Here is an 11,848-nt window from a genome sequence, read left to right as displayed (position 1 = left end):
ATGGAGTCAGTAAAGACGAGAGCCACGGCGGGGGTGAAGGAATTTGCGGGGAAGACCCTGGGTCATATGTACAGGTAAGGACCGGCTTTGTTTTCTTTTTCATCTAGTCTGATTATTTGCATGCGTGTTTTTAACCAGACACGAGTTAGGGTGGTGTGTAGGTGTGCAGGTCACCCTAAACTGTTTTACAACTTACAGGGATCTCTAGTCACGCCTCTAGAAGTGAGAGGAACATGATGCAATCAAACGTGTGTGCGTGTGCGTGTGTGCGTGTGTCTGTGTGTATGTATGTGTGTGTGTGTGTGTGTGTGTGTGTGTGTGTGTGTGTGTGTGTGTGTGTGTGTGTGTGCGCGCGCACTGATGACAGGGGGTTTGGTTGTACCTAGATGCCACTGAATGAGAGTGTGCACCCAGCCAGTTGGTCCTGATGCAGGGGCCGGTACCAGTATAGCTCATTAGCAGACAGACAGGTTATACACAACGTGAAGGCGACACGCACATTTATGGGGGATTCATTAATAATTTGTAATGCATTTCTTATCATCTTTTAAAACCAGTGATGCATAATGTGTGGCCTGTGTCTCAAATGAATCAATAAAAGGGTTAAATTAGGTTTCTTTAAAACATCTTGCTCATTTTTGCATATCCAGCTGGCTTGTTCATTTATCCTAATTATTTACAATCTGAAGTAGACATACAGTAAAATCGCATGCATATAAATTATGGTTCCAATGCCCGTTTAGAAAAGCTCAGTTGTTCGATTTTTTTAAGGCCTTTGATTTCGCTGCAAGTCGCAGCCTCCATCGATTTGCATTTTATTCGATTCCTTTTTATTAATTAGTTATGTTGCTTTTCATCCGTTTGCAGGCACACGCTTTTAAAGCTTTAGGTTTGAGCTTTTTTTTTTATCGTTTTGCATCCTGATTTTGGACAAACAACGTCTGGGCGAAAAATGTGATTTTCACGGAGAGAAAAAAGGGGGACTTTGAGGAATGCCCCCAGACGTGTGTGTCTGGAGGCTGGAGCTGAATGCTAATGAGTGTGAGAGTGAGTGGGCTGCTGCAATGCGGTACAGTCAGGGACATGTTCACCTGGTCTCAGATCTTCAGGCCAAGTCTGTTTGGTGTTCCTATTTGTTATGTTTTCCTATGTGCAAATACAGAAGACGTGTTGTGCTTTCAATTCGCTGTTCGTGTCTTTTGAGTCCTCTGACTCGAAGCTCACAGATTTGACGCTCCTTATTGTGTGACAGAATAAAATACAATATGGAGGCCTCTCCATCCGTGTGCAGCTGCTTTATTAGGTTGATGGAAGAACTGCCCCCTAAATTCTCTTCACTCACATGACACAATAAATATCAAACAGGCACCCAAACCACCCAATACCCATGTCCATAATCAAGTATTCTCACAAGTGGTAACAAGGCCTCCCCATAAATATTTCCCATTACTGGATATATTTTGTAGGGTGCATCATGTCGTATACGATCAGGGGACACTAACAAACTGTCCTCGCCTGGCTGTTGCAGGGTGATGGAGAAGAAACAGAAAACCGGGGAGGTGATCGAGCTGACGGAGGATGGGCGGCCCCGGGAGGCCGCGCAGAAGAAACCCCCGCTGTGCGACTGCAGCTGCTTCGGTCTTCCCCGCCGCTACATCATCGCCATCATGAGCGGCCTGGGCTTCTGCATCTCCTTCGGTATCCGGTGTAACCTGGGCGTGGCTATAGTGGGCATGGTTAACAACAGCACCATCCACCTGAAAGACAAGATCATCATCACAGAGGTGTGGCAACGGCTGTGCGCACTCATGACGTCAGGCAACGTAGACCGCGCGCCTCAAGACACGAGACACCTGCTTCTTATTTAATCATGAAATTAAAGGGCAGGAAAGGAAACATTCCTCCACACATGATTTACAAAAATATGTGAGGCCTATACGTGCATATTCCGCCATAAATTCACTTTAATAGCCCACAATAATCACGACGGATGAGCTTGTACACACTTTAAGTGGGAACACCTTTTTTAAGACATTTGAATGCAAGCCTAAATCGTTAAAGATGCTTCCCATGTTTTATCATTTCAGCTATAGCCTTGAGATATGTATAATACATTTTAGGAAATAAATATGCTGCAATTTTAAAAGTATTAAATGTATCCTGCGTGGAAAGCCCAACTCATGAAACCGAGTATGTTAACCAACCAATAATTGACGTTATTCTCTCTCGACAGCATTTATTTACATAAAAGACAAATAAGTTAAAAGACACATATATGCTATACATATATAACATATACGTGTGAATAACCTAATTCACAACAACCTATAGATATTTAGCTAAATGTATATATTATGTTATAGTTTTTGCGTTTAGGCCAAATATTAACCGAAACGTCGTCGCCTAATTACATCTGACACACAGCTACTTCCACACATATTCTCAACAGTTTCTCTTTCACAATGCAGGACGCATGAAGGTTTTGATGCCCAGATCAATTTAATATGATCGAAATAACCCGTTGCAGGCCTTTAATAAAGAGGCCTGGATTGAGATCAATCCATTCAGAGAATACGCGTGGTTCGTTTCTTCATGACTCATAGCCTATATATACATCAACAGAGGTCATTCAACACAATGCAACGTCATTGCTTTTTTTTACTAGTTTGTTTTCTTCCATATCATCTCCCAGAAAGCCAAGTTTAACTGGGATCCACAGACGGTGGGACTGATTCACGGATCCTTTTTCTGGGGCTACATTGTGACGCAAATCCCGGGAGGATACATATGCTCCAGGCTGGCAGCAAACAGGTAGGGCAGTCCTCCTGGGGAAATACCATAATTACAAGACAGTGACAGTAATTTTTCAGAATGTATTATATTTTTTAATTACCATTTTTTTGCCAATTAATCAAAATGGCTGAACAGTTGGTGGGACTCTCCCTTCGTCTCACTCTCATTATTTATTGCCTGTTATCTCTAAAATAAGGAGGAAACGAAAATGAACACATGGGGACTGGAATAAATTCAGACAATACCCCCCAAAAAAAGAAGACAGCCAAGGCCAGACGTGAAAAAAAAATGGCGTCTAGCCTGAATTATGAATCGGTTAAAGAATTCACTACAGGCTGAGTCTCACCACACACAGGCAGCAGACAGACAGTCAGCTGCTCTGAAGTGATGCAGAGCTGCAGGGAGGCACCGGGCTGGCAGGCCTGCAGCTCCCGGTGTCAGGGCTTTCTGCCACCTGTTAATGAGATCCCTGGAGGAGCCGGGTCTAATCTGTCGCTCTCTCAAGACCCCGTCTCGTCGCCAAAGGCTTTAATTCATGCGTCATCATAATAATTACAAACACTAGGACGAAGATGAACGTTTTTAGCAATGTAATATTGATATACACAATATTGCCACTATGAAGGCATGGTTCTGCATATGTTTAAAATCTTGAACGCGCTATAAGTATGAACGTTTAGGTCCATGAATTAAAAGGCAAACAATAGCGAAATATTGACAGACACTAATTCTGAAAAAGGGGCCAGTATGTCTAATAAATCTACCCTGCTATAATTTGGGAATAATGTACCCCATCGCTCTCTTGTGTTTTACATTTTTATTCCGTTCCTCGTCCTGTTGATTGACACGAGGATGTAATCAAATCAATTGGTCTCGTGCCCACCAGTAGTCTCAACCAGATTAGGATTTGCCCCCCGCGTGCAGATGAGAGGGGCGTGAAAACGTGACAGAAATGAGAAATGGCTCTGTGTTTATGGATGTTTTTTAACAACCACAGACAGCCTCATCTTGTCCGATAATTAAGACAGTCATTATACGCAAATGTTCAGTGGTCAATACATATGCTGTTTGCATCTATGGCAATTAAAATTAAATGACATTCTTTATGAAAAAAACATTTCTTGAAACAGTCGGCCTACCGAAGTGAAAACGGTTGCTAGGCGACATGTGCGCATTGACGTGAGCGTCAACGGGGCGTTGCTGCTTGAAATATTATTTGTTTCGGATGTCAGAGGAGCGCGTGCCAATCAGAGCCGAGGACACAACGAACATCGATTCGTGATGAAAAATGAGGCTTTGCGCTATAGCTTATATATAAGGTGTTTACATGCGTCAGATATGTCTCCACAATGACATGAAGACACACACTTTTACCTTTCAGGTATATAAGTTGTTCATTTGCCATGTCTGTTTATTATAAACAATATGATAGGAGTGGTAATATTTTCTTTAAAAAGATAAAGGCATATTTAATCATGCAATATGTCAATGCTCTGCTCATTGTCACCATGGCACAGAGCTCAATGCCATTCATTCAGTTTAGTTGAAATCATTATGATATTTATGAAATGCTACATTTAAAATACATCTTACAATTTTCAGGGTGTTTGGTGCAGCCATTGTGCTAACCTCGACCCTCAACATGTTCATTCCCTCGGCTGCTCGAGTCCACTATGGGTGTGTCATCTTTGTCAGGATATTACAAGGGCTGGTGGAGGTAAGAGCTATATCTAAAGGTGCATTTCAACAGTTTAATTGTGTCTCCCATTTAATAAAAATCAAGGATGGCTTTACAAATAAAAATCCTCCGAGACAACATTCTCACTATTAATAGAACATATAGAGGTTACACATGTCAGATGGATTTTCTGTTATTGTGGCTATCCATATAGGATTTGCAATAATATACAACACAAAGGGGCTTCTTGCAAACATTACTCCAGGTGAAAGTAAAGGAAAGACTTTACCATGCACTGGATTTTAAACCAGAGGAAATGTGAGAGCTGTATTGATCCAGTTCACAGCCGAGTGTTTAGTCCAGCTTCCTATATAGCTGTCACACTTTGTATGGTGGAAACACAACAGCAAAGTGCTGCTATGGAAATTAAAATGCTGGTCGGCAAAAGTCGGTCCTCTGGCTTCATATAGTGAAATATGACACCCAGATATCTGCCTGCTGTACAGTTGATGTTGTGCATATGTAATGCAAAACACTGAGAGCTGATACTACGGGTCTTAAATACACAAACATTACGCATAATTACATGTAAAAGAGAAGTTGTTTGTATAATGGGATACTTTTCCATCATCTCAATGTTTTTAGACAAACAGTATTAAAATGCTTATTCCTGATGGTGGATTATTCTCTCACCAGTAGCCTAGCATATAGCGGCACATCTTTATTGAAGGCTAATTTATAGATTTGTAGTTTTGTGGAGAATAAATAATAATACAACAATGTAATGTGTTATATCGCACTGCACTTCAAAAAAGTATGTTTTGTCTTTTACGTTTGTTCAGATTAGTGCCTGATGAACATTTAATAGCTGCAGAGCTGCTCCGCTCCATGCACAGCTCATCAGGTCCTCTGTAGCAATTTGTTCATGTTAATTACAAGGGTGAAAATGTTCATTTATTTTAGTTATTATATCAGAATCTGTTGATTCATGTTCATATGCAAAAGGATTTTGCTTCTTGGATTGTTGGTAATTCCTAAACTCAAATAATCCAGAAATACAATTTCTGTGAAGCATAACAATGCTTTTATCATGTTTGAAAAGGACGGGTAACATGGTTATGTTTCTATTTGCATAAGGATTTTAAGATCCCTATTTACTGGAGCAATACCCCATGGGCTCCATCAAAAATGGATGCTAACTAATTCCTGTAATTAGTTTATTGTAAAAACCCGTACAACTATTTTAACCAAATGCCGAAAAATGTCCGACATGGAGCATTGAATTGATACATTTCCAAAACAAACTGTGAGTATCAGGAGTGCTGAAATGATAAGCTGAAGAATCTGGAGTTGCAGTCTGCTGTTTCTCACCATGAACACAGACTGTGTGTGTGTGTGTGTGTGTGTGTGTGTGTGTGTGTGTGTGTGTGTGTGTGTGTGTGTGTGTGTGTGTGTGTGTGTGTGTGTGTGTGGTGTGTTTAGGGAGTGACCTACCCGGCATGTCATGGCATCTGGAGTAAGTGGGCTCCTCCGCTGGAGAGGAGTCGACTGGCCACCCTCTCATTCTGTGGTAAATACTCATTTCTCAGCATCTCCTATTGACATTAATACATTGGGTGACGAAATGACGTGTTGCATATTACCGTGTGGTGGTTAAGAAGTCTGACTTGACTCCCAGGATCTTATGCTGGTGCTGTGATAGCCATGCCTCTGGCTGGGATCCTGGTTCAGTATTCAGGCTGGTCCTCTGTGTTCTACATTTATGGTAAGATGGATCGATGCATGTGATGTGTGTGTGTGTGTGTGTGTGTGTGTGTGTGTGTGTGTGTGTGTGTGTGTGTGTGTCATTGCACAAGTACATATGAGATGAAATCAAATTCATTCATTAATGTCATAAAGTAAATATTGATATGTGTGTATGTCGAAAGTGTGTGACTGGTTGAAACCTTGAGAGTTTGACACTCAGTGAAAGTCAAATGGATTTATCCAGGCCCACTGCATGCATATGGATTTCCTCTCCCCCAATGTTTTGGTGTGTCAATAGATAAATCCCCCTCCCACCTCCCCGTTTCTGTTTCTCATTGGACTGGATACAGTTCGCTCTCCTGGGTTTTATTCTCTCAGGCATTCTGGAAAGATCAGACTGCCAACTCCTCTCTATGTGTACCTTTCGCTGAGGTCAAAATTGTCTGCAGTACTTTGTCTGTAATGGTCTGAATTTCTGACACGTTTTCTATCTGTGATGTGCAGGATGCTTCGGCATCTTTTGGTATGTGTTCTGGGTCCTTGTATCTTACGAGAGCCCCGGGGAACATCCTACCATCACTGACGAGGAACGCTGCTACATAGAGGAGAGCATCGGAGAGAGCGTCCAGCTATCGGGTCCTGCCGAGGTAACAGCCGAGACAATGAATATCATTTCATCCACCCAGCCCTCATTTGTTCTCAACCCTTCTTGTTGTACAGGGTACTAGAAGTACAATCATTCAGCCATTTCCATCACCCTTTGTCTTTTGTCAGGGAGACGCTATCAAACTAATTCATGTCAAAATCGATCCGTTGTGATAATCTATTGCAGAAATTCAAGACCCCCTGGAAGAAGTTCTTCACCTCTATGCCCGTCTATGCAATCATTGTGGCCAACTTCTGCAGGAGCTGGACGTTTTACCTGCTGCTGATCAGCCAGCCTGCATACTTTGAGGAAGTCTTTGGCTTTGAGATAAGCAAGGTGAGCTCACGATTCAAGTCAGTGGACAGGTGTCAAACGTGGAGCATGTATTGAGTGATCGATGAACGACGGATTAAAACGCACTGGAAATAATCCCTCAACACTTGTGCCAAACGTTGAGCATGTGACACGTTGCTCTTGGAATGATTCGTTATCAAAATCAATGTCAGCGACTGGTGGGCTGTGGTCCTGTGTCACGAACTGACACATTACATAAGAATGCAGCTTTGGTTCAATAAGATAAAAAGATACTAAGTATCACAAATGATTTGACGTTGATGAAGCAACAATTAAAGTTAAAGGTTTGGGGAAAACATCTCTAGTTCTAAGTAATTAACTAAGTGTAATCACGCTTCTGTTGACCATAAAGTGCACTACATTTACCCACTTTCAAACATATGAAATGTATTCACTATAGTGCCCTCAGAATTCAGACAATGAAACAATAAAAAAGTAGTGTCCGTGGTAACAATCCCACGATGCTATTTGCCGCAATTTTTGTTTTGAGGTTTTGAAAAAGCTCATGAGCCATGATTATTTGGGACCACATTCTGTTTCTCTTGTGTGCTGACTGTGCCGGCCGGGGATGAAACTAAATGATGATGTATTTACTCAAAAAGGCATCATGAATGTATCCATCGCGTTGCTTGAATTGGTGGATTTTCTGCTTGTGGTTGCAGGTCGGCATGCTGTCCGCGCTGCCACATTTGGTGATGACCATCATCGTGCCCATCGGCGGCCAGCTGGCCGACTACCTACGCAGCAAGAACATCCTGACGACTACCACTGTCAGGAAAATCATGAACTGTGGCGGTGAGAAGTCGGAACTGAGGATGAAATATCATTTTCCACACCTCTCTCTGCTCAGATAGCGGGTGTTACTTCACGGTGTTAGATCCATACTGCTCTTTTTTGTGTTGCTCTTCACTGCCAGAGAGATGGTTGTGTTGGTATATTTTTCTGTTCAATACTTAGTTAACTCGTTGATTGGGACTATGCATTGATTTCATATCTGTCACTTGAGTAATTGAGTGCAGGCCATCTATCATGATTAATTCAATTGGCACCACAATGTCCAACATCCTGAGGGCTTTGTGTTTCTGTGTGTGTTTGTCTGCGTGTGTGTGTGTGTGTCTGTGTGTGTGTGTGTGTGTGTGTGTGACCTGCTGTCTATCTCTGTTAGGATTTGGCATGGAGGCCACATTGCTGCTGGTGGTGGGATATTCCCACAGCAAAGGGGTGGCCATCTCCTTCCTGGTACTGGCAGTGGGCTTCAGTGGATTTGCTATATCAGGTTAGTACGTCAAACACACTTTCTGCTCAATCAGAATGTAATTTAGGTACATCTTAGTGTACGGTATACTACATATACAATATGTGGGCTGGTTCTCTGGGTCTATGTGTGTAGCGTTCACAAAAGAAGGGCCAATGAGGCTAGAAGCCACATTTGAAGTTGAAAAATGTGAAACATATGGAAGAAAAATACCTTTCACAACAATCTAAGTTTGGTATCACTGTACTGTTTCTTGACATTATGATTTTTAAGATAAGCCAGTGCTTTAGAAAGGTAACAATGGAATTAAAAAGTGTAGATAAATGAACTGTTTTTTTTCTTGCTGAGCATTGGATAGAGGATTGATATTCTCACATGTCAAGTGGTGTAGATCTTTTCTATATATCTTTAACTATAGATAGATAGATAGATCATCAATATAAACTGCGTAACAGACTTTCTTAAGCCATCAGATTACAGATATTATTTGTAAAACATTTTAAGTGAATGGCAAAAAGGACCTTTCAGCATTCTTCAGCCACTGATTCAACAGATCTTTTCATGTTGCTGCGCCGGTCTGTGACTGTGTGCAACATCAGTTTCTTGCCTGTTGTTCTTGAGCTTTCTCCTGGAGTGTTTAATAATTCAGTGCTAGCTAGCTGTCTCGGGGGGTTTGCCAGGCAGGCAGTGTGAGGCAGATCGCGAGGACACTTACTCATTCAGCCATCACTGTGGGGGAGGAGGAGAACGTGTGGCGAGTTACTGTCTATTTCTGCCACAAGACGGTCACCATGGGCTACTTATACCACTGTGTCCAGCTTCGGTGTTGATACTATCACAGTGGTTTGCACAAATGTGGCATTTTATTCTGGTTGTCTGGTCATGTCATACTTTAAAAAAGGTTAAATGTATCAACCTTATTTCAATGTAATGTGTTGCTTTGTTTGTTTGTTGCTGCATCAGGCTTCAATGTCAATCATCTGGACATTGCTCCGCGCTACGCCAGTATTCTCATGGGAATCTCTAATGGTGTGGGTACTCTGTCTGGGATGGTGTGCCCAATGATAGTTGGTACTATGACAAAGAACAAGGTAAGAGCTTCTCCATTCAGGCACCAAAAATGGCACGAATTAAGATCCACTCATGTGTGCAATAAATCTTAAAGGTGTTAAAGACCTAGATTAGTCAGGAACACTCAAAGTCCCCATATTTAGCATTACATAGCAGTAAATAGAGTGAACATTTAATTAACTGTCTGTAAAAAACTGTAATGCAGCTGTAAGCATGTATGAATATAATATAATGTATTTGTCTTCATGTGATGCTTAAATGCAGGCTGAAGTGTGAACAGATTATGAATCGCAATATAGTAAAACACAGTTGTAATGACATTAATACTGTCAAGACTCAATTTAAAACATGTCTTCATAAGATGAGTTAAAATTGCCTTCAAATGCAGACGTAATGATTTTAGGACATAAAGTGACAGTTTCGACTACTTGACTCAGACCCCCACTTCCCTAATAATCTTTGATTAGCGGTACCTGGAAAGTAAAAGTATGAAAGTATGTATATGTACAATATATGATGTTCACATGGGGTCAAATATTGAAACCCAAGACTCAATGTTTTATTTATGTCTGCACCACCTTATTAAAGGGAAATATTACAGATTCACAAAACACACATTTCTCAGAGGTAAATTGTGCAATTGTCTATTTGACTATTTCAGCTACAAATCAACACACATTTGAGAGCTGAGAACAGCAAGGTGGTATTCACTATGTTGGTGGTGATGAACGAACAATGTATTTTTAATATTCGACAACAATGTCTCTTGCACACAGACAACACTTGGAAATCAGATCTTTTCATTGTTGGCTTTAGTTATTTTAAAATAAGATGAACATAAGAAAATGTCCAGGCCATTAAAAATAAAATCAACTTTTGGGTTTGCGTCCCTCTTCAGACTCGAGAGGAGTGGCAGTCTGTGTTCCTGATTGCCTCCATGGTGCATTATGGGGGTGTGATCTTCTATGGGATCTTTGCGTCGGGAGAAAAACAGCCGTGGGCCGACCCAGAACTGACCAGCGAGGAGAAGTGTGGCTTCATAGATGAGGACGAGCTGGCAGAAGAGACGGGCGATATCACTCAAAGTCATGGGGCCTTTGGCGGTCCGGCTAAGTCGTACGGCGCAACCACGCAGGTGAACGGAGGCTGGGCTTCAGGCTGGGAGAAGACAGAGGAGTATGTCCAGGAAGAAGCACAGGCAGGAGGCTACGGATACAGGAAGGATGAGGGATACTCCTAGACCCAAACACACATTCACTGACACACGAGTAGACTTATTTTCGTGAGTGTGTATCAGTTTAGTCCAAAAAATATCAACAAATGAGTCAAAAGAAAAATTACAATCTGTCATTGTATCGTTTGCACACATTCCAAAAAAGTAGCAACTTAATATTCAAATTTCTAAAGTGTGTACACAATTCAAAGATATTGGATTACTAGAGATGTAACACATATCAAATTGGCAGTCTGTAAATGTATTATTATGATAATAGATATATTCATTCAGTGCAATTGTGTGTAAGTGTCAACATTTCTATCCCATCAGCCGAGGCTTCCTGACCACTGAAGCCAGTAGGGTTACATAGGAGCTGCCCATCAGCGTGCCGACCCCTTATTTATCAACTTAACTGTGACAGTACAACGTCCTACAAGCCAGCCATTACAGTGTATAGATCTGTCCCTCCACAGCGTGGGTAACAGAAACTAGACCCTCTGTTGAAATAGATTGTACTGTATCTCTCTGCACTCAGAGTAGTGTGTCCTTTTAATGCACAATATGATGTTTATTTTCTTTCTTATCACCGGCTTACGTGTGTGTAAAAGTCCTTAATATGTAAGTGAGCTTGTGTAGAGATTTGAGTGGCATAATGACTTGTGATGACCGTTTGGTTACACCTTCATGTAAGGTAAAAGAAGAAAAAAAATGTCTGTCTCATGTTTGCTACATGTGATCCAGTTGGTGACACGGTATCTCTGCGGATGAGCATTTTGATTTGAGCAATTTTAATCCATCACATCTCAGCAGTGTAGTGCAGGAGTAAAGCCATTCTCATTATTATGCTCACCATAACTGTCAAAAGTCTAGTTGCACCAATGCATTGTTGAAAGAGTTGTCTTAACTAAAACATATATGACAGAGATAACTAGTGAGTAAAGATGCATAAGAGTTTATCGATTAAATTCAGAGATTGACACTCATATGTGTCTCAACGGGTTGTGCAATGCAAAGAGTTTAGGAAAGTACAGATGAATCACAATCAGTATGAGAGTCTTACTTCATTAGAGCAGCAAACCTAAGAATCTT

General features: G+C 41.3%; 1 protein-coding gene across 1 annotated transcript; it reads left to right on the top strand.

Annotated features, from left to right (window-relative positions):
• Positions 1–11,032, top strand: slc17a6b (solute carrier family 17 member 6b). The gene is made up of 12 exons (XM_034526922.1): positions 1–74; positions 1,529–1,784; positions 2,693–2,811; positions 4,396–4,510; positions 5,954–6,041; positions 6,150–6,236; positions 6,722–6,864; positions 7,050–7,199; positions 7,880–8,012; positions 8,383–8,493; positions 9,436–9,563; positions 10,442–11,032. The coding sequence occupies exons 1-12, from the start codon at positions 1–3 to the stop codon at positions 10,781–10,783; spliced, it is 1,746 nt and encodes a 581-aa protein (XP_034382813.1). The 3' UTR covers positions 10,784–11,032.
• The last annotated feature ends 816 nt before the right edge of the window (positions 11,033–11,848 follow it).

The sequence above is a fragment of the Cyclopterus lumpus genome, chromosome 3, assembly GCF_009769545.1.
Source record: "Cyclopterus lumpus isolate fCycLum1 chromosome 3, fCycLum1.pri, whole genome shotgun sequence".
Classification (NCBI taxonomy): domain Eukaryota; kingdom Metazoa; phylum Chordata; class Actinopteri; order Perciformes; family Cyclopteridae; genus Cyclopterus; species Cyclopterus lumpus.
The sequence above is the reverse complement of the archived record's forward strand: the minus strand, read 5'-3'. Positions and strand labels throughout refer to the sequence as shown.